Here is a 27,312-nt window from a genome sequence, read left to right as displayed (position 1 = left end):
AGATTGTACTTATTCATATTCATACTCTCCAAAAACTTGTTAAAACTTTCTTTGGTTCCCTCCCACAGAATCATCACGTCATCTATGTATCTTTTATACAGAAGAAGTGAGTGAGGTCTGTTTTTGAAAATGGTCTCTGATTCCCATTTATTTAACGTAATATTCGCCACGCTAGGTGCATAGCGGGCTCCCATGGCTACACCGCCAATTTGATTGTAGTATTCGTTTAATGCCCAGAAATAATTATTCCCCATGGCCATAGATAATCCTTTAATCAAAAATTTGATTTGTGATTTTTTCAGGGTGGATTGGTTGGTGAGAGCCCACCTCACTGCTTCTAACACATCTGTTTGGCGAAGGTTTGTATACAAAGACTCGATGTCTATTGTTACTAGTAAGGTTTGGTCCGTGATGATGGTGGATTGTAACAGTGTAATTAGTTCTCGACTATCTTTGAGATAGGATTGGCTCTGTGGGACTAGAGGCTGGAGGAAAGTGTCGAGGTATTCCCCCACCCTAGAGTACAGAGAGCCAATCCCACTCACTATTGGACGGCCTGGTGGGTTTACCTTATCTTTATGTATTTTTGGTACTATGTAGAGTACCGGAATTCTGGGTGTAGTTAGGTTCAAATAATCTGCTTCTTTCTGAGTTAATATTTGTTTACTGGTACCTTGGTTAATCCAATCTAATAGTTGTTGTTTCAGTTGTGGGGTAGGGTTACTTTTAAGCTTTTTATACGTTGAGTCTTGGCACAGGGACTAAAATTTGCGCCAAATAAGAACATAGATAAGTTCAATCTGTTCGTAGATATTGAGAAATATATAAGGAAACTAAATATCAGGAAACATTTTGCAGGGCAAACCAGCAACACTAGGATTCAGGAAATAACAGACCCTTTTGTACACAGTAATTTGAAAAATAATTCGGTGTTCAATCCCCAAAAGGGTTCCCACCACCACATAGAAGTATTCAAGAGTATGGTCCAAGATGAAGTACGACAGATTGAAATATCACAACATAGAAACAACCAGAGAATATGGGAGGGAATAAAAAAACTGGAAGAGAACAAACAGATAGTGGTGAGACCTGCTGACAAGGGGGGAGGTTTGGTAATACTAACCAAAGAAAACTATAATACAGAACTAAGGAGACAGTTGAATGACACCTCAACGTATAAAAAGCTTAAAAGTAACCCTACCCCACAACTGAAACAACAACTATTAGATTGGATTAACCAAGGTACCAGTAAACAAATATTAACTCAGAAAGAAGCAGATTATTTGAACCTAACTACACCCAGAATTCCGGTACTCTACATAGTACCAAAAATACATAAAGATAAGGTAAACCCACCCAGGCCGTCCAATAGTGAGTGGGATTGGCTCTCTGTACTCTAGGGTGGGGGAATACCTCGACACTTTCCTCCAGCCTCTAGTCCCACAGAGCCAATCCTATCTCAAAGATAGTCGAGAACTAATTACACTGTTACAATCCACCATCATCACGGACCAAACCTTACTAGTAACAATAGACATCGAGTCTTTGTATACAAACCTTCGCCAAACAGATGTGTTAGAAGCAGTGAGGTGGGCTCTCACCAACCAATCCACCCTGAAAAAATCACAAATCAAATTTTTGATTAAAGGATTATCTATGGCCATGGGGAATAATTATTTCTGGGCATTAAACGAATACTACAATCAAATTGGCGGTTGTAGCCATGGGAGCCCGCTATGCACCTAGCGTGGCGAATATTACGTTAAATAAATGGGAATCAGAGACCATTTTCAAAAACAGACCTCACTCACTTCTTCTGTATAAAGATACATAGATGACGTGATGATTCTGTGGGAGGGAACCAAAGAAAGTTTTAACAAGTTTTTGGAGAGTATGAATATGAATAAGTACAATCTAAAGTTCACAGCGAGTACAGTTTGGCCATGGTGAATTATTTGGATCTAACACTCTTCAAACAAGGTGATCATATTAGTACAAAGACTTTTTTTAAAGAAACTGACCGTAACGCATATGTCCCTACACACAGCTGTCACCATCCGCAATGGATAGGAGCTGTACCGAAAGGGCAATATATGCGTATACGGCGAAATTGTGCTAATATCTTGGATTATTTCACACAAGCAGCAATTCTCACCACTAGATTTAGAGAAAAGGGATACCCCGCCCATATCTTGACAAAATTGGTCTCACAGGTGGCAAATATGGACAGACAGTCCCTATTGGTCCCTAAACCAAAAAAAGAATATAAGGGTGACTGTGCGTTCATATCGGGCTTTCATCGCCAATATAAAACAGTAGAAGGTATCTTCAAAAAATTCTGGCCTATCCTACTCAAAGATAAAGATCTCCAGTCTTCCCTGCCCAATAAACCTAAGTTTATCTACCGAAGAGCCCCTACCCTTAGGAATCGCTTGGCTCCAAACGTACCAGATCCCCCGGGAAACCTCCCACTTTTCTGGATGGTTCTGGTTTTCACTATTGCACTAGATGCAATGCTTGTAAAATAACCAGAAAACCAGGTACCAAGAAAAAGAAGACCCAGTTCCAATCTATAGTAACACAACAACAATTTGATATTAAACCTCTCATCACATGCGATTCTGATCACGTAACATATGTTCTGGGAATGCCCATGCTCCCTTCAATACGTGGGCAGAACCACACGCCAACTGAAAGTAAGAATAAATGAACATTTAACAAATATTAAAAAGGGATACCCTAACCATAGTGTATCAAGACACTTCAAACTTTACCATGATAGTGACCCATCACTGTGTACATTCTATGGGATTGACAAAATCTCTAGGGATTGGAGAGGTACCCATATGAAAAGGGCAATATCTAGGAATGAAACGTACTGGCTTTATAAATTACGGACTATGCAACCACATGGGATGAATATAGATCTGGACCTTAATTGTTTTCTTACAAATGATTGAATCCAGGAGTGTCTAGGAATATCATTATCTGTCCACCTCAGATCATGTGAGTGAGTTAGGCACCACTTGTATTATGGTTGAGGTCAGAGATAGCTGTCCAGGGTGCAAGATGGAATATTTTTTCCCCCCCTCTTCTTTGTCCCCTTTATTATTCGAGTCAGACGGGGATAGGTTATATTGCAGCCTTTTAAGGTTTAATAAATGCTATTTAGTTTTGTAATCATTTTTGTATGTAAACCGAGACTGGGGCTGTTATAGAATGCAGGGTTACATGAGTCCCCCCCCCTTTTCTCTCTACAAAAACACCACCATTAATTTTATTCACTTATATATTTTTTCTCACTTCCCCACCACCTATATGGGTGGATTCACCTACCTGTTTTTAACCAGTAGGGGGACTATAACAACATGTCGTCTCCACTTAGGAGATGTTTGATATGAAGTCACATTTGTTATAAGTAAGGAGTTCTTTGTGAACAATATAGTAAATATCCACAAGATGGAGCTAGGCTCCAGACCATAGTTGAACTTTCCAACTTTATTGCTATGAGCACAGTTCCTGTGGCCCATTTGCCAATTACCCGCCCCCTTCCTGTTCCTAATAAAAACCACCATTCCAGTGACCAACGTACGCTTCCCTGAAGACGTTCACTACGAAACGTACGTCGGAGCGGTACGTGGTCACATGTCCTATCACCCAACAACATCCGGATCCTTTGGCTGCCCCCCTGTGTAAGCTGGAACGCACGCCAGTGTGGAGGAGACATGAAAGGCTTTTTCTGACTGTGAAGTCACTCTGACATGCAAGCAGCCCCAGTGCCGGGTAGGCACCCACCAATGTAAGTGGCCATTTGGCTTTTTAATTTGTTTACTTTTTTAATAAATGGTTTTACGCTATGGAGACTGTTTTTGTTTCCTATGTATCCTTATCCTATCTTGAATGAGCTTGACGGGAACGATCCATGCCTATAATACCAACCACAGTCCGGCCATCCATGTGAGCAGGCACAACCCTGCACAAGCGCTAGTGACTCTCTTTTTAACTAAAGGAGTCATTGGTATCTGGTAAGCAGATATCTACTACTTCGAGGTGTTTTCCTTTTTCTTATTTTCCTTTGGTGATGGAAAACCTTTCGTTTACAGCAACAAGATTGGGATATTATTGAAAGATATCATTTCAACCACTTCAAAACACTTTTTTATGTGGACAATCAATCACTATATATTTTTTTCACTATTGTGGGCACTCCTATGTGTAATCTAATTATGATTTGTCATTATTATGTTTTTCATTTTTTTGGTAATGCAGGATATTTATTTATTTAAAGCACTTGAATAGTATGGTATCTAGCGCCCCCTAGCTTTCTTACATTTCCATTTTTTTGGTAATGCAGGAGATTTATTTATTTAGAGCACTTGAATAATATGGTATCTAGCGCCCCCTATCTTCCTTATAAACATAAAATATGACCTCCTATTGACTGCAATGTAATTCATTTTCAAAATCCTAGTGTAGCACCCTCCAATGTGTGCTATTAGAAGGGACATTAGGCAAACTATAGTCTTGCCCAGGGATAAACCTGAGTCACTGGATCTAGGTCAGGATTTTTAGAGTACGGTGACCAGGCGTCCCCGGACTGAGGACATGGTCCCCGGTCCAAGACCGTCCCCTGATTTGTCCCTGGATTGCAGGCAGGGGCCGCCGGGTCCAACTCCGGGCTGCAGTCACTGCTTTTCTCCCCCTGCAGTGCCGATCCAGCCCAGATCCCCTGAGCAGCGCACAGCTGATTGCACACAGACACACAGCTGTGCTGGCCGCTCTGCTGAATGGAAGGAAGGAGAAGGGAGGAGGCGGGGCCCAGACTGATACTCGAGGAGCATTCAGAGGCCACACTACACCCGACCATTGGCTGCAGCCTGCAACTGTTGAGGTACAGAGAGAGGGGGGGTTACAGTATACAGAGACGGAGAGGGGGGTTACAGTATATACAGAGGGGGTTACAGTATATACAGAGGGGGTTACAGCGTATAGAGAGGGGGGATACAGTATATACACAGAGATGGGGAGGGGGGTACAGTATATACAGAGATGGGGAGGGGGTACAGTATATACAGAGGGTGAGGGGGTTACAGTATACAGAGGGTAGGGGTTACAGTATACAGGGGGTTACAGTATATACAGAGGGCAAGGGTTACTGTATAGAGAGGGCAAGGGTTACAGTATAGAGAGAGGGTTTACAGTATATACAGAGAGATGGGGGTTACAGTATATATAGAGGGGGCTGTTACAGTATATAGAGAGGGGGATACAGTATATAGAGAGGGGGTACAGTATATACACAGAGAGGGGGTACTGTATATACAGAGAGAGAGAGAGAGAGAGAGAGAGAGAGAGAAAGAGGAGTGGTACATTATATACAGAAAGAGGGGGAGATGCAGTATATACAGAGACAAAGGGGGTACAGTATATACAGAGAAAGAGGAGAGATGCAGTATGTACAGAGAGAGGGAGATACAGTGTATATAGAGAAATATATAATATCAAAAAATGCAGCTTATCTTCTTAACATTTTGTAGTCATATCCCAAAAAAAATTAGAAGTATTTTTTTTTCTTTATCTCATGGGCAAAATGTGAGAAATAACATGCATATCATACAATCACTCCATAAACACATACGCTGCATATATCATTTGAGGAAAATATGCTTATAAAATACCATTTGCCAAAAAAATAAATAAAAATAAAAAAATGTCCCTGGATTTCATTTTAAAAATCTGGTCACCTTATATTAGAGGCCAGGGCTGGATAACTCATAGGAGCTCTCTGATGCCCCCACCCTGTTTCTAGAATGTTGGAGAACATTCTGGAAGATAGTGGATGAAAGCTAGGAGGGTTTGCCTTGAATATTTAGGGGTCCTTAGCTAGTCCCCAGGTTGGGAGCCTGGCAGGGAACTAATGAGCCATGCCAGCAGAGGAGTTGAGTGGCAGAAGGACAAGCAGTGTTGAAGAGAGTCTGTCGTGGCCCTTGAGGGACCCCTGCCAGGAGGGGTTTTACCTCGGGCTGGAACTCGGGAGGCTGGCCTGGAAGGATCCCATTACAGGAGTGGGAAGAGAAAGCAGCCAGGTGGGCTGGTGGTAGCCAGGTGAGCTAGCATTTCTGCAAGCAGTAGAACTGGGACAAGTGTCTACAAAGAGGCAGAAGGTTGTGTGAGATGCTGTTCACTCCACATTGTAAATTTACCAAGGGACTGCTCCTAGCCTGTAATGGGCTATTGCTGAACTAACTAGGAACTGTTAGTTCCCCCAGGAGTGAACCAGCAGGAGTTGTACAATGGAACCAAGTTTGTGCAGGTGGAAGGAAGAAGAGGAATCTGTAAATAGGGAGGAAGTTGTCCCTGGTTTTAATTGTTGGATATTTTCAAGTTGGGTATCCCATAATCCCTTAACCAGGGCCATCTTAATGCAAAGGCACTCCTGGGCACTGCCCAGGGGCCCCGGGTGCATAGGGCCTCGCAATAATCTTGCATTACATCATATTTGCCAACTGTTTGGGACATTCATGCTTTTTACTAAACTGTCCCGAGATGGCCGTGTCCCGGGAAGCGTCCCGGAATCTATACTGTGCCCTCCTGATCCCAGTATTATGCCCTGCTGACCCCTCCTGTACTGTGCCCTTCCGGATTCCCCACTGTACTGTCCCCTTTGTTTTGATTAGTCTTTGATTTATGGAATATTTTCTTTTTGTAAAATGTATTTTATTGAAATATTTCCTGTAATGTCCATATTATGTTTTTTTTTTTTTCTTTCAGAGATCAAATTCAGGAGACAGAAATGTGCCTAAGGTCATCCATCAAGCAGATTTTGAAATGTGATTTTGAACAGGAAAAGGTAACTTTCCCGGTACTACTACCACTTGCTGATTGTATTATCAGTGCGTGTATACTGACAATGATCAGTAAAAATGAAGATGAATACATGAAGAATCTGGAGAAGACCATAAAGCTGCTAAAACCCGGAGGCCAACTGTTACTTATTTCGCTAGTAGATGCAACTTACTGGGTTGCTGGAGCAGAACGGTTCCATTGTTTTAAATGTAATGAGGAGTTTGTGAAAAACGCCTTTGGTAAGGTGGGTTTAGTCATTGATTACTATTCAGTGCAGAGGAAACGTAATGTCAGCGATCTCACTGATTACAAAGCTGTTCTATTCATTGTAGGACGCAAAGGGGAGTAGATGATTGGAGCCAATAGCATTCATCTGGAGCCAAATCGAGGGAAATAGAATTATGTTGGCCTCCGGGTTTTATGGCAGTCAGAAATCACAGCAGTTGCGCTAAAGTCAGTAATGTTATTTTGCATCAATCTGTGTTAAATTGTGTTAACAAATATCACTATCTTAATAAAGATCATTCAGAATATAAATGTGTGTTGACTTGTCTTGGAACAATATTGTAAACCTTTTATGTATACAATATATCTTTTTATCTATTTATTGATAACCAACACATTTCAGGACATTTTACTGTGTGCCTTTCATCAGAATATGGATAAAGATTATATAAAAATACAATATCAGATACAGTGTATGGACAATATATTAGAAAACATAAACAATTAACATTATCAGGTTTAATACCTAAACATTATTAAGTTTATGAGGAAAAGAAATATAGAAGAGATTAAATTGATAAGTGTTGTACAGGATGGCAGGGATGGGTCCTAGATGGCAGCTATATTTCCCCACTATTTGGGTTGTGTTCCCTTTAACCACTTGCTTACTGGGCACTTTTACCCCCTTTCTGCCCAGGTCAATTTTCAGCTTTCAGTGCTGTCACACTTCGAATGACAATTCAGCGCTGTCATGCTTTACCCATATGACATTTTTATCATTTTTTTCACATAAATATCCTTTTGGTGGTATTTAATCACCACTGGGTTTTTCATTTCTTTCTAAATAAACAAAAAAAGACCGAACATTTTTCAAAAATATTGTTTTTTCATAGTTTGCTATAGAATTTGTCAAACGTAATATTTCTCCTTCACTGATGGCCATTATTAGGCGGCACTGATGGGAACTGATAGATGGCACTGATGTGCACTGATAGGTGGCACTGGTGGGCACTAATGAGGCTGTCCTGATAGGTGACACTGATAGGTGGCACTGATGGGCACTGGTAAGCAACACTGATACATGGCACTGATGAGTAGGCACTGATGGTCACTTGTTGGCAGCACTGGTGGGCACTGTTGGGACTGCATTGATAATCAGTGCCCTTAATATTAGTGTTGATGTCCCTTTAACACAAGCCGGTTTTTGGCTTCCTTCTTCTCTCCTAGCGCTGTCAGTGTGAGGAAAGAAACATAGATAACCGGCTTGTGTTTACATCCGTGATCAGCTGTCATTGGACACAGCTGATCACGTGGTAAAGGACCGCTGTGATTGGCCCTTTACCCCAAACTGTGATCAGTGAGTCTGAACCCAAGGGAGAGAAGAGGACTGACTTATGGTCCCCTCTGGATTGATAAGTCTTCATTTGGGACCCGAAAATATTAATTTTTGGGTGAGAAAGAGCTTCCATCCCTCATTACAGGGACTTTTACCCTGAAAGGGTTCACCCGTTTGCATCAGAGTTCAGAAAAGGAGGAGGAAACACTCAGTGCCTGTCTGTGAGGTGAAGTAGAGAAGAAACACAACAAAATGAGCAATGTGGGCTAGTGCATGGCTGAGACAAGGTTGCTGAACTCTGATAACCTTCTCTTTGGGACCTCTTATGCCGCGTACACACGGTCTGGCTTTTCAGCTACAAAAGTCCGACAGCCCATCTGACAGACTTTCAACAGACTTTCTAACGACCGGACTTGCCTACACACGATCACACAAAAGTCAGATGGATTCGTACGTGATGACGTACACCGGACTAAAATAAGGAAGTTGATAGCCAATAGCCAATAGCTGCCCTAGCGTGGGTTTTTGTCCGTCAGACTAGCATACAGACGAGCGGATTTCTGGGTCTGGCGGAGTTACGACGTAAAGATTTGAAGCATGTTCCAAATCTAAAGTCCGTCAGATTTGCGACTGGAAAAGTCCGCTGAAGGTCCGGTGAAGCCCACACACGATCGGATTGTCCACCGGATTTGGTCCGTCGGCGTCCGTCGGACAAGTCCAGTCAAAGTCCGACCGTATGTACGCGGCATTAGGCATCCAGGAGATTTCAAACACCCTGTTAAAGTAGAAGTGTGACTGGCAGTGAGCCGAGCGTTTACGTTTTGTACCAACAATTGATCGACATTTTTTGCTTCCGGAGGACCAGCTGTTTTTTCCGTTGGCCTGTTTTTGACCATAAAAGGGACTGTTTGCTTTTACTAAGGTGCTGGCTGATGATCTCCGACTCCAATATCACAGTGTATATATAATAAATAAACTACATTTTGTAAATAGCATACCAAATAAATTACTTTAAATATTAGATATACACATCATAGAAACTAAAAAGTAAATGTTTACATTATCACAAAAGGTGACTTTCTTTAGTTATACTTTTTCGATTCTATAATGTGTTTATATATGTAGTAATAACTAATGATTTGTTATTACTATAGTTAGATAAAGCTTTAGGTTTAGTGTATTTTTTTTAAAGCAGTACCAGGGACAGTACTAACATAAATGACTTTTGCAAAGTACCTGCAAAAGGGCATCTGCAGGTCTTCAGGCAGAAGCTGCATAGTAGCCAATTACAAGATGTGCTGACCAGGATATTTGAGGCCACATAAATGGAGCCATGTAAGTAAAGAACTATACTTCAAAAAACGTTTAGATGTCTTTTTCACAAGACAGAATATACAAGGCTACCGGGATTGTTGGAGAATAAAAATCACACTACATAGGTTTAACTGGATGTATTTTTTTCAACATTATAAACTGCATAACTATGTAAAGGAACAGAAATGAGGGTGAATACAAGATGTAATAGGCCAGGCCTAGTCTTATCTATACCTGTTTACCAATGCTGTGCCTTAGACCAATAGAATTGGAAAAACAAATTATCAAAGTATTCTCTGCCTCATGGAGTTGGTCACATCTGTGGTCCTGAATTCAGCACCTTCTTAAAAGATAGCACTGAAATTGAAAGCTACAGTCCTCATTTTCTATGACCTATGGTGATGAGTGTCAGAGCCTCCTGGCCCTTTGAGGGGTTTCAGAGGCAGGGCGGGGTTTATGATCATGTGACCGCCATGATTGTCTGTCACAGCAGTCACATAATTGGAAAGCTTTCTGTTAGTCGCCGGTAATTGTGCTGGGAGCGCACAGGGCACGTGCTCTCGGTACAGCTGTGTTTATAAAATGATATGAAAATCTGCAGCCAAAAGCTGTACAGTGAATACTCCAAGTGTGAGGTCTGTTACACAGACTGGTGTGGGTGGTCATAATATACTGTATAAGTGCAGCAGAGATTGGGGGAAGGGTGTTAGGGTGATGTGAGCTAGTCCATCTTTTCATAAAAAATCTAAAATTCTTTGGTTTTCACTTGTTAGAGCCTCAAAATGATTACATATAACTTCTCTAAAAGACAGAAAGAAGTAAACTTTTTTTTTTAAACTGAAACTATTCCATGTTTACAAGGTTTTCAGAACTTACAAGTGTTACTGCTGCCAACCTTTCTATTCAGCTGACCAAAAGTCAACACTCTTAAATTCGATGACGGTGTCCTCTATTGTTCAACTTAAAGTGAAAGTAAACCCAACTATCATTTTCAGCCAAGGAAGCTGTCATGTTGGTCTCTGTTTACTCCTCAACTGCCATTAAGCTGCACATGTGATCATTTGATTGGATGGTTTATTGGGTTTTATCGGGTTGAGGTCAGAACTCTGTGCAGGCCAGACAAGTTCCTCCACACCAAACTCGCTCATCCATGTCTTTATGGACCTTGCTTTGTGCACTGGTCCAAAAACTTGGGTGGAGAGGGGATTATGGTGTGGTGCAGTGGCGGCCCGTTCATAGGGGGCGCCTGTATGCCGCCCCCCCTCCTGTATAGTCACAAAAAAAAATTCAAAACGATAACATTTTTTAAAACTGCCCCTTTAAGAAGAAAAAAAAGTCCTTTAAGTGCACTGCGTACCCCTACCATTTCACAAAAAAAGTGTCAAAAATGTTAAAAATGACAAGAGACAGTTTTTGACAATTCTTTTATTTAAATGCTTCTTTCTTCTATCTCCTTTCTTCTATCTTCTATCTTCCTTCGGTTTTTTCCTCCATCTTCTTCTTCTTCTGGTTCTTCCTCCGGTGTTCTCGTCTGGCATCTTCCTCCACGGTGCTGGCATCTTCTTCCTTTCTTCTTCTCGGCCCGATCTGCATCCACCATGATGGGAGGCTCCCGCTGTGTGACGCTTCTCTTCTGACGGTTCCCCCTCTGACGCACGGTGACTTCCCTGTCTGCCCCCCTCTGACGTCACGGGAATGACACAGGGAAGTCCCTATCAAGTCCCCGTGCGTCAGAGGGGGCGGGGTCACCGGGTGGCCCCGCCCTCCATTATTTAAGGACCGTCAGAAGAGGAGAAGCTTCACACAGCATGAGCCTCCCATCATGGGGGATGCGGAGCGGCCCGAGAAGAAGAAGGGAAGAAGACGCTGGCACCGCGGAGGAGGATGCCGGACGAGAACACCGGAGGAAGAACCAGAAGAAGAAGAAGATGGAGGAAGAAACCGAAGGAAGAGAGAAGAAAGAAGAAGCATTTAAATAAAGGAATTTTCAAAAACTGTCTCTTGTCATTTTTAAAATTTTTGACACTTTTTTTGTGAAATGGTCTTACCATTTCACACAGGGAGTTGGATCTGGGGTTCCCCTTGTTAAAGGGGCTTCCAGATTCTGATAAGCCCCCCACCCGCAGACCCCCACAACCACCGGGCAAGGGTTGTGCGGATGAGGCCCTTGTCCTCATCAACATGGGGACAAGGTGTTTTGGGGGGCTACCCCAAAGCACCCTCCCAATGTTGAGGGCATGTGGCTTGGTACGGTTAAGGAGGGGGGCCTCCTGAGCCTTTAAAATTAGCACTTTTGATTTCTCCCATAGACTTTTAAAGGCTGTTCCGCGGCTTTCGAATTTGCCGCGGACACCCCACAGCCGATGTTGGAGTCGAACATGAGTTTGACTCGAACTCGAAGCTCATCCCTTGTTTCTAGTACTTATATTTGGTGTGTACACATATGTTTTATTTTCTGGATACTATGTACAATTGTATCTTTATTAGGGCCTGATCACACTGGTGTGCTGTGCGAGATCGCATGTGATTCGCACCGCACTGCAGTGCAAATCACATGTGATGTCCGTGCAGTGCAATTTCAGCCATACAGATAGTATGGCTAAAATTGCATTGCATTCAGACTAAACTCGCATAGAACCCTTTTTTGGTCCACCCCAGAATCGTATCGCATGGGTGTTCACATCTATGCGATCCGATTCATGTCTGAACTGTCAGTTTGCAGTGCGATATGCGAGCTGAAATGGGGGTGTCATTAACATTGTATGACACTCCCCAGCAGTTCGCATATGGCAGTGTGCAAGTCGGGTGTGATGCGGGAACCAGCAGTGGATTCACAGGGTTCCTGCATCGCAGCAGTGTCAACCGGGCCTTAGTCTGCATAGTGAAAGGTCTGCACAAAGGAAGATTATAGCTTGATTGGCACACCCTTTCTTATCGTTCATCTGCTATAAAGATAAAAGACAAAATTCTATAAGGGGTGTGGTTTATGAAAAGTGGGAGGAGTCAAAAACGATGGGCAGGGTCTGGCACCCCCCGTCCAAAAACTTCACCAGCTGCCACTGGTGTGGTGTTGCTTTTCAGGGGTCGGGCTTGGCCCCTTAGTTCCAGTGAGGGGAACTCTTAAGCCATCAGCATACCAAGACATTTTGTACAATTTCATGCTCCCAACTTTGAGGGAACAGTTTGAGCATGGCCCCTTCCTGTTTCAACATGACTGCACACTAATGCACAAGGCAAGGCTCATAAAGACATGGATGAGCAAATTTGGGGAGGAGGAACTTGACTGACCTGCACAGAGTCCTGACCTCAACCCAATAGAACACCTTTGGGATGAATTAGAACAGAGACTGAGAACCAGGCCTTCTCGTCCAACATTAGTGCCTGACCTAACAAATACACTTCTGGAAGAATGGTTAAACATTCCCATAGACACACTCCCAATCATTGTGGACAGCCTTTCCAGAAGAGTTGAAGCTGTTATAGCTGCAAAGGGTGGGCCAACTTAATATTGAACCCTACGAACTAAGACTGGGATGCCGTTAAAGTTCATGCACATGTAAAGGCAGGCGTCCCAATACTTTTGGTAATATAGTGTCTATACCCAGGTACATGTGCAAAATTCCTTTTGCTGATATACCTTTTTGTACATTGGATGTATGTACTGGTAATAACCTTTTCTTATATAAAGCTTGTATTTTTTCCATACAGGTGTGCATCTTTATACTTATGCAAGAGGAAAAGGAAAAAGCACCAAGCAGGCATTGTGAAGCACAATTTGTTAAAGGATAAAAAATTATATAAACAGCAATGGCACTCACAAGCGGGTGTGGTGGGGAATGAAGTTTGCAGTGGATGGGAAGTCCAAGTGTGAACCGGGAGCTATGGTCTTTATCCATTATAGGAAGAAGGCAAGCTGTATAGAGGGAGCAAGATCAGCCTGAGATCTGTCCAGAGGGAGTCGGCGTCGAGCTGTCCTGTATAGCCGGGATGGTTCATCTGGTGTTCGGATATCCGTCCAAAGTATATATCTCCAGCGGAAGTGTAGAGAGGAGCTGCCAGTCTGTCTGCCATGAGAACCAATGGGAACATGTTTCGGAAGCAAACCACACTACCTTCAACAGCCTCTTTTTTTATTATTGACATTTATTCCTATACCTCCGGGAATAAGACTTTTTTTTTGGCTGTTTATTTTAATCAGTTGCTTAATTATATCCTATGACCATGGGATTGGCACAGAGATAGCGCTGTAGTGTATTGTGTTTTGTGGTTTTATCTTTATACTTATGGTTAAAAGTATATGCTGATAAATTTACCACAACGCTAAGTGAAGGGTTAGTGTGTGGGTGTGGCGCTGTCCTAATTCATAGAATACTTGGTAGATCGTGTGTAGCCAAATCCCATATGTAAAGTCGCATATAAAGTATAGACCAAAATTGCAAATAAAAAATTCAACGAAAATAAAACCAAACATAAAACAGCAAAGTGACCCCCTTTGGAGTGTGTAGGTGTAACGTTGTCCTAGTGGAGAAAAAAGTGGAGAAAATGGAAAAAAATGGAAACAATGGAAGAAATCGCATAAAGGACTGCTGCCTCCACAGATGTGATTTCCACCAAGGTGGAAAAAACAGAAGGTAAGTGAAGGGTTAGTGTGTGGGTGTGGCGCTGTCCTAATTCATAGAAATAATTGGTAAATCGTGTGTAGCCAAATCCCATATGTAAAGTCGCGTATAAAGTATAGACCAAAATTGTAAATAAAAAATTCAACGAAAATAAAACCAAACATAAAACAGCAAAGTGACCCCCTTTGGAGTGTGTAGATGTAACGTTGTCCTAGTTTAAAAAATACTTTATAAGTCGTGTGTAGCCAAATCCCACATGTAAAGTCGCATGTAAATTATAAACAAAATATAAACAAAATCGCATATAGCAAATTTAACGGCTAGGTTGGCCCCCTTTGAATTGGGGGAGGGGGAAGGGGAACAGGGGATGAAATAAAAAAATTACTTTCGCCAAATCTATTCCATCCGCATAAAAACCCCATATAGTGATTGACAAACATAACATTGCTGAATAATTACATAGGTTAAATCGTGACTAGTGCTCAGTGCAACTTAAGTGAAAAACTTGACATCTTTGTAAAACAAGGCAGGTATTTGTATTAATCTTGGTGACCAGGTGCTCGTGTCTTGTGATCATGCGGACACTCACCAGCTTCTTTAACCCCTGCGGGGGTAATGCGCAGTCACAGTGTATGCCACTGTGCGGCAATCCACAGGCTGTTTCTGGGTCACGGTGACGTTTTAGGCAGCTTCTTTAACCCTGCGGGGGTAATGCGCAGTCACAATGTATGCCAGCGCTCCAGTTGACATCTCTATGACGAAACGCGTAGGGAATGGCCTATTTTGACGCTTTTGCATCATCTCCCAGAGGATCACCAACTTAAATCTGATGCTCTCCTGTTTTGATGACATTTGGTTGCCTATTATAAACTGCTTAAATGTGAGTACCATTCTGTCATCTGCATTCAATAAAGAGTGTTTTATGGTTTGACGCTATGGAATATCCTCTTTCCTCTCTTATGCCTAAAACGTCACCATGACCCAGAAACAGACTGTGGATTGCCGCACAGTGGCATACACTGTGACTGTGCATTACCCCTGCAGGGGTTAAAGAAGCTGGTGAGTGTCCGCATGATAACAAGACACGAGCACCTGGTCACCAAGATTAATACAAATACCTGCCTTGTTTTACAAAGATGTCAAGTTTTTCACTTAAGTTGCACTGAGCACTAGTCACGATTTAACCTATGTAATTATTCAGCAATGTTATGTTTGTCAAAGACTTTTAAATCAATCACTATATGGGGTTTTTATACGGATGGAATAGTTTTGGCTAAAGTCATTTTTTGATTTCATCCCCTGTTCCCCTTCCCCCTCCCCCAATTCAAAGGGGGCCAACCTAGCCGTTAAATTTGCTATATGCGATTTTGTTTATATTTTGTTTATAATACGTCACGGGGAATGCCACAGGGAAGTCCCGTCAAGTCACCGTGCGTCAGAGGGGGGCGGGGTCACCGGGTGGCCCCGCCCCCCGTTATTTAAGAACTGTCAGATGAGGAGCGCCGTCACACAGCGGGAGCCTCCCTCCATGCCAGCATGGATTGCGGAGCGGCCCGGAGAAGAAAATGAAGAAGAAGAGAAGAAGAGAAGAAAAGAAGAAAAGAAGAAGAGAAGAAGAGAAGAGCGGGAGCCTCCCCCCCATGCCATGGGTGCGGAGCGGCCCGAGGAGAAGAAGACAGAAGACGCCGCGGAGGAGATGCTGGACGAGAACGCCGGAGGAAGAACCAGAAGAACCAGAAGAGCCAGAAGAACCAGAAGATGAAGGAAGATAGAAGAAAGAAGAAGCATTTAAATAAAGGAATTGTCAAAAACTGTCTCTTGTCATTTTTAACATTTTTGACACTTTTTTCGTGAAATGGTAGGGGTACTTATGTACCCCCTTACCATTTCACACAGGGGGGGGGGGGGCCGGGATCTGGGGGTCACCTTGTTAAAGGGGGCTTCCAGATTCCGATAAGCCCCCCGCCCGCAGACCCCCACAACCACCGGCCAGGGTTGTGGGGATGAGGCCCTTGTCCTCATCAACATGGGGACAAGGTGTTTTGGGGGGCTACCCCAAAGCACCCTCCCAATGTTGAGGGCATGTGGCCTGGTACGGTTCAGGAGGGAGGGGGGGGCCGCACTCTCGTCCCCCCCTCTTTTCCTGCGGCCTGCCAGGTTGCGTGCTCGGATAAGGGTCTGGTATGGATTTTTGGGGGGACCCCACGCCGTTTTTTTTTTTTTTTTTTGGCGCGGGGTTCCCCTTAAAATCCATACCAGACCTGAAGGGTCTGGTATGGAATTTAGGGGGAACCCCACGTCATTTTCTTTTTTAAATTTTGGCCGGGGTTCCCCTTAATATCCATACCAGACCTGAAGGGCCTGGTATGGAATTTAGGGGGACCCCCACGTCATTTTTTTTTTTTAATTTTGGTTCGGGGTTCCCCTTTGGGGAATTCCCATGCCGTTTTTATCAATGAACTTCTATGTGTATTGTCGGCAATGCAATAGCCGCGGGTAGTTTTAAATGAGTTTTTTCCTTCAAAATGTCATTTTGCTGTCAGACTGTTCTAAACACAGGAAACATGCGCCCCTTTACAGGCACACTATAGACACCCCCCAGGTACGAAATTTAAAGGGATATTACACTTTTATTGATTGACTTTAAGTATTATTAAAATCACTGCTCCTGAAAAAACGGCCGTTTTTAAAACTTTTTTTTGCATTGATCCATGTCCCCTGGGGCAGGACCCAGGTCCCCAAACACTTTTTATGACAATAACTTGCATATTAGCCTTTAAAATTAGCACTTTTGATTTCTCCCATAGACTTTTAAAGGGTGTTCCGCGGCATTCGAATTTGCCGCGAACACCCCAAATTGTTCGCTGTTCGGTGAACTTGCGAACAGCCAATGTTCGAGTCGAACATGAGTTCGACTCGAACTCGAAGCTCATCCCTACTCAGAATAAATAAAGAGATGAAAGCTATTGGCCACTGCCCTGTTTATAGTCCCAACGTAAGTGTTTTACGTCACCGCGTTCAGAACGATCGGATTTTCCGACAACTTTGTGTGACCGTGTGTATGCAAGACAAGATTGAGCCAACATCCGTCGGAAAAAATCCTAGGATTTTGTTGTCAGAATGTCCGAACAAAGTCCGACCGTGTGCACGGGGCATAACAGTTTTTTTTTCAGGCTGAACAAAAAAAATGAAGAGCTCAGGAGGAGCCGCTTTCCTAACTATCCGATGTTAGCGATCTCCCCGGCTGAGCTATTGTGTTCTGACAGGTGCCCCTGCCAGAACACACTGGTCAGCGCTCTAAGCCATTGGATGAGAACGCTGATGGGGTGGTGATCAGCAAACCTTTTTCAGTCATGCCTCTTCAACAGAAGGGCCGAATGTCAGCCAATTTCTATTGAATCGGTCTATGCCACCTGACATGCGGCCCGTGTGTGCGGCCCTTAAAGGAGTTGTGAAGTAGAAGGTTTTTTTTATCTTAACGCATTCTATACATTAAGATAAAAAGCCTTCTGTGTGCAGCAGCCCCCCAGCACCCCCAATACTTACCTGACCCCATCCCTGACCATCAATGTCCATGAGTGTCCCGGCCGTCTGAGACTCTCCCTCCTGATTGGCTGAGACTCAGCAGCGGTACCCACTGCTGTCAATCAAAACCAGTCAGCCAATCAGGAGAGAGAGGGGGTGGGGCCGGCCTGCAGTTCCATGTCTGAATGGACACAGGGAGCTGTGACTTGGCTTGGATGCCCCCATAGCAAGCTGATTGCTGTGGGGGCACTCAACAGGAGAGAGGGGCGAATAGAGCCGAAGAGGGACCTGAGAAGAGGAGGATCCGGGCTGCTCTGTGTAAATCCCCTGCACAGAGGAGGTAAGCATGACATGTTTGTTATTTTTATAGGAAAAGACTTTACAATCAATTCTGAATATAACTTGTAGATGTTGCTGATCAATTCATTGCGGAATCAAAATTTACGTTCTTCACTTGCAGAATATTGGAAACTTTCCCTGTAATGCCTATTTAATATTTTATCTAGAGAGGAAATTAAGGAGAAAGAAATGCACCTAAAATAATTTATCAAGCAGGGTTTTAAATGTGATTCTGAACAGGAAAACATAACCTCCCCGGAGGTGTTACCACTTGCTGATTGCATTGTTAATGCACGGATACTGGATTTCATCAGGAAAAATGAAAATGAATGCATCTTAATCTTTGACCACCTCTGTACAGTACCATGTACACATCCTCAGACAACCTCTGTACCATGTACACATCCTCTGACCACCTCTGTATCATTCATGTCCGCATCCTCTGACCACCTCTGTATCCTGTCCGCATCCTCTGACCATCTTTGTATAATGTCCACAATCTCTGACCTCCTCTGTACCATGTCTGCATCCTCTAACCATCTCCTGTATCATGTCTACAATCTCTGACCATCTCTTGTCTTGTATCATATCTGCAGTCTCTGAGGGGGAACCTGGAGAGGCATTGAAAGTTAGAACGCCGCCGGGATGGGGATTATGGGAGGAGTCAGTGTGGACTCTGGAGAGGAGACTATAGGATAAAACCAGAGCCACCAAGCTGGAGCCGACTGACTGAGCCCTGCACGGTACACCTGAGAGGAGGTCAGTGACATCACCGTCAGGCCACTCGGGGGGAGGGTCACTGGTGTAAGGGGGGAGTGAATACAATAATGTAAGGGGGCACTGATATAAAGGTTTCCCCTTATATCAGTAACCCCCCCTTACCTTAGTGTATTCACTCTGCAGAAGTTGGACTCTGGTCACCAGAGTGCCCGCCACATCATAGTTCCAGGTGTTCTCCTTTCCATCAGTCTGCAGGGGGATTTCTGCAAAACCTGATGTAAAGGGGAACTCTGATGTAAAAGGCAATTCTGCAGACCCTAATGTAAGTGGGAACTCTGTTATAAAAGGGAATGGAGTGGACTGATAAATGGTGGTCTCTGGTGACCAGAGCCCCCCCTTTACATCAGAGTTCCCCCTTAGATCATGATCTGCAGAATTCCCCTTTATGTCAGAATTCCCTTGCACTGTAAGGGGGAATCCTGCAAACTCTGATGTAAAGAGGAACTCTGTGTTCTTGACATTTGTTTAACTTAAACACATTACTAATAGCATTAGCTACATGTTTATAGTGTAAATATTAATATTTGCACTGTTTAGCAGTGAAAACGGGCATTTTAGGTACATTTGCAGTGTCATTAACCCCCAGATGAAGTCTGATTAGATGAAACGCGTCGGGAGACTCCACTGCCTGCCACAATTTTATTACAAGCGCTTTTTTATCTTGGAAAATGTAAGTGTTCTACTTTTTAAATAAATTGGTTATACCAAACGTTATTACACTATATGGTCCCCTTTGTTTCTTATGGGTTATTCTCACTGAGACCAAGTTAAGAAGTTGGGGAGTCCTTAGTGAAAGTCCTTGATGCTACCCAGATTACATCATTGTCTGGCTGAACCACCCTATCCCATTGCCGGCTGGCAACACAAGCCTTATCGACTCATTAAGCGTATGCTTGTATGGGTCCAACTTATCTGGTAAGCGTGCACTGCTTCCATGTGGGGGATACACCATATTTTTTCGTGGTCTTGCCAGCTACTCATACGGTGAACGGAATCGTTGTGTTTACAGCAAGGGACTTTTTTCTACAACTTGTTTTACATGTAAAAGATATCTGCTGGAGTATCTCACACTTGATGTTACACGAACTGTGTGACTTATGCATTTTTGTGTCTTTAATGTTGATATTGTATGCAATATTACAACTGTGTATTCTTTCATTATAAGTAGCGCTACACTTTTTTTATATACCTTAACTTAAACACATTACTAATAGCACTAGCTACATGTTTATAGTGTAAATATTAATATTTGCACTGTTTAGCAGTGAAAACGGGCATTTTAGGTACATTTGCAGCGTCATAAAAAAATTTGGCTCTGTCAGTAAATTTCATGATTTTCCCCAGTAAAAAATTGGTGCTGTTTGTAAATTTTGGCATCCTGCCAGTAAATTGCACTTGACGTGGGGTTGCAACACTGAATCCTGGTAACCAACTACAAGAAACGTCTTACCTCTGTGCTTGCCAACAAGGTTTTCTCCACCAAGTACTAAGTCGTATTTTACATGGGGTTCAAATACTTATTTTACTCACTGAACTGCAACTCAATTTTTTGCATTTGTTTTATGTGGTTTTTCTGGATTTTTGGTTGATATTCTGTCTCTATCATTACAAAAATACAACTATGATAAAAAATTATAGACCTTTCATTTCTTTGTATGTGGGCAAACTTACAAAATCTGCAGGGGATCAAAAAATTATTTTCCTCACTGTATAATATTTGGGTGTTCTAAGTAATTTTCTAGCAAAAAATACAGATTTTTACTTCAAAACAACAAATGTAAAAAAAAAAGCCTGGTCTTAAAGTCGTTAAACCTTTGCAAACTCAGATGGCAATCATACCTCAGTCAGCACTATTCCCATGACTGCCTTATAAATATATTTATGATTATATTACAATAAAATGTAACCACCTTATTTCAAAAGAATATAAATAGAACTCAAACATTAAAGGAGAAATCAAAAAGGTGAAGTTCAGCATTGCAGGACGATGGATTCCACAACTCATAAATTCTATCATGTACATGGAATGGATTCCAGAAGTTATCTTGATATATATTTCTCTAATAAGGAGGACATGGTCTTTGCAGAGGATACTTTAAAATTTCCAATGTTGATGATTCACTATCAGTTCAGCACCGGTATGTACAGCATAGATTGATATTTTCAACAAAAAATGTTGTTAATAAATCTAAGAGTATCACTCACATAAGTGGCAGTCCCCATAGCTCTGACCTTACAGCTTCCTATTGCTGGTAGAGACGGAATGCTTTATTTCTTACTCAAAAATCAAACTGTTTCTATAAAAAAAAAATGATATACCTCACTATGGGCTCTTCCACATTTTGTTGTCTTACAACCTGCAATTGAACTTGATTTGATTGATTTTTTTTAACACTGAGGTACATTAAATTAAATTGAATTTGTAAATAAATAACAATAATAACACAAAAACATTGGGTTTCCTCTGGAGCAATCAATCTCCCTCTGATTTAGTATAATTGGTTGAATGAAGTCTACTTTTGGGTAATTAATGCTCCTGGAGTAAGCAAGTCCAGGATAAGGGTTTAGACAAGTACCAGTCAAGGTTGGGTTCTAGAAATAATTTTTAGAATCTTCTCCAGTGGGTTTTGAAAAACATTTTATTGTGAAAAGCTGTCTTGGGTGCCACTTCCATGGGAGGCAAATAACAACTTCCAGATTAAGCCTCTGTCTATTTACTCCATCCAATGGCACAATGAAGGGATGGAGAACTCCAACTTGAAGTTTAAAGGTCAACAGTGGTAGCCTGATCCAAAGAAGATTATTGTAAAACAGAATCATAAACTGGTACTACATTATGATGAGACGATAACAAATGATAATTTATTTCTTATGACTGTTTTATTTGGTGAATATGTCACTCTTAGTCATTATATTATCACTTTTTATGTATTTGCTTGCAAAAGGTCAATTCACAAACATTATCATACTTGTTTTCTATCTTTAAGGCCCAGTTTACACTTGTACGACTTGTCATGCAACTTTGGACCCCAAAGTCACATGACAAGTTGCACCCCATGTTTTCCAATGAGTACTGTTCATATTTGTGCGACTTAAGACTCAGGACTTTTTTCCATTCACTTTTAGGAGCGTTAGGCATCTTTTTTTTTTTTTTACAGATTAAAATTGTCTCTCCATGTTATTCTATTACTCCACATAGGTTTATAGGAGCTTTTAGTGGCATAGGCGTTTTGAAGCTGCAAAAAACCCCAGAGCCAGCGCGTTCTTGAGCAGCAGCGTTACAGCTGTAAAAATGTCTGACGCAGCTAAATGCATGTTAATGCTGTATACAGTGTTAGGCTGTGTCAATCGTTTTTAAGCTGTAGTAATTGGATTTGGGAGTGGAAAATAGAAGAGGGCAGAGAAACACTGCTCAACACTAATGCAGCTAAACACAGCTAAATGGGCATTAACGCCAATGCAAAATGCTTCTAAAAGCACGTTTTTCCTGGTGTCAGTACTGGCTTTGCAGCTCGTTTTTTTTCACGCACTGTGTGCATGAGGCCTTAAACTCACAGTGACTATAAGTAGTTCCTGTACTACTTTGGTCAGACTTTTATGCAACATGAGGGCCATAGACGTCAATGTAAACCCTCAAAAGTCACACCTGAATCATATACATGTGTGTGCAACTTTGTGGAGCATACAGAGTCACATGGTCAAAGCCAAAGTCACAGCAAAGTCGCATCAAGTCACACTGTAAAGTCGCAGTGGAAATCACACAATTTTGAAGTCGCACAAGTGTGAATGGAGCCTAAATGATCAGAACAGATGTAGAGCAAAGTGACTGTTTCTCTGCAAATGGCCCTCTGACCCCTTTATACTATATTTCTCATCTGGTGCTTTCATATACGGAGGATAACGTGACATACAGTATCTCTCAAAAGTGAGTAAACCCCACACATTTTTGTAAATATTTTATGATATCTTTTCATGTGACAACACTGATGAAATGACACTTTGCTACAATGTAAAGTAGTGAGTGTACAGCTTGTATAACAGAGTAAATTTGCTGTCCCCTCAAAATAACTCAACACACAGCCTTTAGTGTCTAAACTGCTGGCAACAAAAGTGAGTACACCCCTAAGTGAAAATGTCCAAATTGGGCCCAAAGTGTCAATATTTTGTGTGGCCACCATTATTTTCTAGCACTGCCTTAACCCTCTTGGGCATGGAGTTCACCAGAGCTTCACAGATTGCCACTGGGGTCCTCTTCCACTTCTCCATGATGACATCATGGAGTTGGGGGATGTTAGAGACCTTCCGCTCCTCCACCTTTCCCCACAGATGCTCAATAGGGTTTAGGTCTGGAGACATGCTTGGCCAGTCCATCACCTTTACCCTCAGCTTCTTTAGCAAGGCAGTGGTCGTCTTGGAGGTGTGTTTGGGGTTGTTATCATGTTGGAATACTGTCCTGTAGCTCAGTCTCCATAGGGAGGGGATCATGCTCTGCTTCAGTATGTCACAGTACATGTTGGCTTTCATGGTTCCCTCAATGAACTGTAGATCCCCAGTGCTGGCAGCACTCATGCATCCCCACACCATGACACTCCCACCACCATGGTTGACTGTAGGCAAGACGCACTTGTCTTTGTACTTCTCATCTGGTTGCTGCCACACACGCTTGACACCATTTGAACCAAATAATTTTATCTTGAACTCATCAGACCACAAGACATGGTTCCAGTAATCCATGCCCTTAGTCTGCCTGTCTTCAGCAAACTGTTTGCGGGCTTTCTTGTGCATCATCTTTAGAAGAGGCTTCCTTCTGGGATGACAGCCATGCAGACCAATTTGATGTAGTCTGCGGCGTATGGTCTGATCACTGACAGGATGACCACCCACCCCTTCAACATCTGCAGCAATGCTGGCAGTACTCATACATCTATTTCACCATACACAACCTCTGGATATGATGCTGAGCATGTGCACTCAGCTTCTTTGGTCGACCATGGCAAAGTCTGTTCTGAGTGGAACCTGTCCCGTTAAACCGCTGTATGGTCTTGGCCACCATGCTGCAGCTCAGTTTCAGGGTCTTTGCAATCTTCTTATAGACTAGGCCATCTTTAAGTAGAGCAACAATACTTTTTTTCAAATCCTCAGAGAGTTCTTTGAAATGAGGTGCCATGTTGAACTTCCAGTGACCAGTATGAGTGAGAGCGACAACACCAAATTTAACAAACCTGCTCCCCATTCACACCTGAGACGTTGTAACACTAACCAGTCACATGATACCGGGGAGGGAAAATGGCTAATTGGGCCCAATTTGAACATTTTCACTAAGGGGTGTACTCACTTTTGTTGCCAGTGGTTTAGACATTATTGGTTTTGTATTGGGTTATTTTGTGGGGACAGCAAATTTACACTGTTATACAAGCTATACACTCACTACTTTACATTGTAGCAAAGTGTCATTTCTTCAGTGTGTCACATGAAAAGATGCAATAAAATATTTACAAAAATGTGAGGGGTGTACTCACTTTTGTGAGATACTGTATAATGGTGGCTGGCCTAGCAGGAAATCCCAGAGCCATATTATATGTTGGTTGGGAACAATTTTTTAAAGCTATTTTCACCTAGCAGTGTCATTAAATGCCAAATGTTATGAAAATGTGAAATCTCTTTATTAGTTTCGGGTAAGATAACATCTGAATCTCTAATATTCCTCCAGGTCGAGCTGAGGGTACATTTTTGATTGACATCAGCCTTGGTTCCTTCATTCACCATCTTTATTCTGCCTCTAAGTTTTTCAAAAAAATAGTCCTATTAAAATTCCAAGAGAAATGTATCATGGAACTGAACAGATGGCTACATGACCGTACCGGAGCATATGATTGGTCGCATACATCATCAGCCGCAGCTGAGTTAGAAGGAACGAGGTGACTTGTTCCCTTTCTGATTTTTGCACTTTAGGTTGCAGAAGATTGTTTCTTTAAAGGCAACTTCTATTGTTTTTCAGTATATTTCATTTATTAAGTTATTTAAAATACAAACTTTTTTTCATGTTTTTAGTCAGGTAACTTTGAAATATTGTATTTCAAAAGTTCAAATCTATGTTTTCATCAGCAGATGGAGCTCTCATCTCTTTATAGTGTTTTTAATCAGGCTCTCCTTAACTGCTGTGCTGAAAAAGCCTATTCACATTGTTTAAAGTAGAAGTCCAGTCAAATCTAAACTTAACCCTGCTCTCACCCCCATTCTAAGCCCTATACTAACTACCCTGTAAAGGAAGGATGTCTATGCTTACCTATTCTGAGGGCCCTCCAATCCAAACCGACTACAGATGCCCCATAGTAAGTCTATGAGTGAAGAGTGATCATCGCTCAAGGTCGTTCTCCACCTGTACCACCTCAACTGCACAGTACCAGGTGCCGGCCCTGTCCACAGGCTTCACAGTAGAGGAAAAGGGTCTGGTTGGCCGCACATCTGATAAAATCACTTTTATTAAGAAGACATACTCCAAATAGACACTCCACAATGTACAATTGAGGGAAAATAGCACTAGCTCGATTGTACATTGTGGAGTGTCTATTCAGGATATGTCTAAATTAAGGTGATTTTATCAGATGTGTGGCGACCAGACCCTTTTCCTCTACTGTGAACCCCATAATGAACGGGGCCAGTACCTAGTAGTGTGCAGTGGAGATTGTACAGGTGGAAATCACCTTGAGCGGTGATTACGTGTAACCTATAGGCTTACTATGGGGCATCCTTATTTAGTTGTCCCTCCAATACACTGAAGCCGGCTCTGGGAGCCGATCATGTGACCAACCAGACCATTTTCCTCTACTGTGAAGGCTATGGGTGATGTCACCACCCAGGCACTGCAGCCGTTGTTGGCGATCTCTCCTCTCCAAGGAAGCCGGCTGCTGAGAAGATCATGTGACCAGACCAGAGCACCTTCAGAATAGTTACTCTGGTACCTGTTAACATTACAGGGTAGTTAATATAGGTCTTAGAATAAAGGTGGGAGCAGGTGGTTTTTGATTGGACTTCTACTTCAATAGCTCAATCTGTAACTTATATATATAGAACTTAGATCAGCGATGCCTTGGATTTGAGCAGTTCCAGTTCTCTCTAGTTTTTCTGATAGACATCAGCTTGAGTGTCCCCAATGCAGACAAAGGATTTCAACTGTGTTGAAGTCAATAGGGGTACATTTTTTGATGGTCACTTTTGGCCCTTTGATAAGGGAGGTGTATTAAAAAATCCCAGCAAGCTTGTGTTTCATAAGCAGTTGGTATTGGCCCATTAACATGTAGAAAAGTACAGAGATCTTGCACTTACTGTAATTGCTTGTTAACCTCTTGCTTACTGGGCACTTAAACCCCTTCTTGCCCAGGCCAATTTTCAGCTTTCAGCGTTGTTGCACTTTGAATGACAATTGCGTGTTCATGCAACACTGTACCCATATGACATTTTTATCATTTTTTTTCCACACAAAAAGAGCTTTCTGCCTCAGGTGTAAAATCTGCCAGATCAATTCCTTCAGAGGTAGGAAGTGTGAAACCTTCAGTTCAACAGTCACAAATAAGATGTACAACATAGAGTCCTTCATTACATGCTCCACCCAGTATGTTGTTTATTTTATCCAATGTCCTTGTTCAAAACAGTATATTGGAAGCACCAAACGTGAACTATACGCGCGTCTCTCTGAACACGTCGCTAACATCAAGCGAGGATTTACTAAACACAACCTTTCTAGGCACTATGCTAAGTACCACAATAAAAAATTAAAAGGCACTCTCTTTCTAGCTATTGATAGGATACATCCCCACTGGAAAGGTAATAATATGGTCAGATCCATCTCTAGACTTGAGACCAGATGGATCTTTGACATGGTATCCTCCAGACCACAAGGGTTAAACGTTGAGTGGGATATAAACTGCTTTATAAACAATGCATGAACACAGCCTCCTCTGCGTTTGTTTTTAATTTTTATTTCATTTTCATTTTTACTTTCAATTTTAATTCTTATGTAATATGTTATAATAATTTCTTATCTATGTTTCAATAACTTACTATATATAAAAAGAAATGTCATATCTACATATAAAACCATTTTTTGATATAGATTTGACATATGTAATTTTTGTTCATGTTAAGTGCGTCTGCTGTGTCCCTTTTTCCCTTCCTATACAGAGTTCCATCCGCAAATATCCTTTATTGCCACAAGATGGCGATCTTTCTTCCTCACTTCCTGATTGCACATAAGCTTATTATAGACTGCCAGAAGTTAATATGGCTCATCTGTGCTCACTCCTATTACATTGACTATGACTGCCAGTA

General features: G+C 42.1%; 3 protein-coding genes across 3 annotated transcripts in view; all 3 read left to right on the top strand.

Moving 5' to 3' along the window:
* The window catches only part of LOC141111268 (nicotinamide N-methyltransferase-like), an 83,014-nt gene extending 75,651 nt beyond the window's left edge, over positions 1 to 7,363 (top strand). Inside the window, exon 3 of the mRNA XM_073603411.1 lies at positions 6,772 to 7,363. Within this exon, the coding sequence (XP_073459512.1) occupies positions 6,772 to 7,195 (424 nt within the window). The 3' untranslated portion in view covers positions 7,196 to 7,363. The remainder of the gene's footprint in view (positions 1 to 6,771) is intronic.
* LOC141111270 (indolethylamine N-methyltransferase-like) overlaps positions 1 to 27,312 on the top strand; it is a 342,070-nt gene that overhangs the window by 263,143 nt on the left and 51,615 nt on the right. The window lies entirely within an intron of this gene.
* LOC141111272 (indolethylamine N-methyltransferase-like) overlaps positions 20,916 to 27,312 on the top strand; it is a 58,258-nt gene continuing 51,861 nt past the window's right edge. Inside the window, exons 1-2 of the mRNA XM_073603416.1 lie at positions 20,916 to 21,122; positions 24,695 to 24,902. Of these exons, the coding sequence (XP_073459517.1) occupies positions 20,972 to 21,122; positions 24,695 to 24,902 (359 nt within the window). The 5' untranslated portion in view covers positions 20,916 to 20,971. The remainder of the gene's footprint in view (positions 21,123 to 24,694; positions 24,903 to 27,312) is intronic.

The sequence above is a fragment of the Aquarana catesbeiana genome, linkage group LG10 (assembly GCF_042186555.1).
Source record: "Aquarana catesbeiana isolate 2022-GZ linkage group LG10, ASM4218655v1, whole genome shotgun sequence".
In the NCBI taxonomy this organism is placed as follows: Eukaryota; Metazoa; Chordata; class Amphibia; order Anura; family Ranidae; genus Aquarana; species Aquarana catesbeiana.
This window is presented reverse-complemented; position numbering and strand designations above follow the sequence as displayed.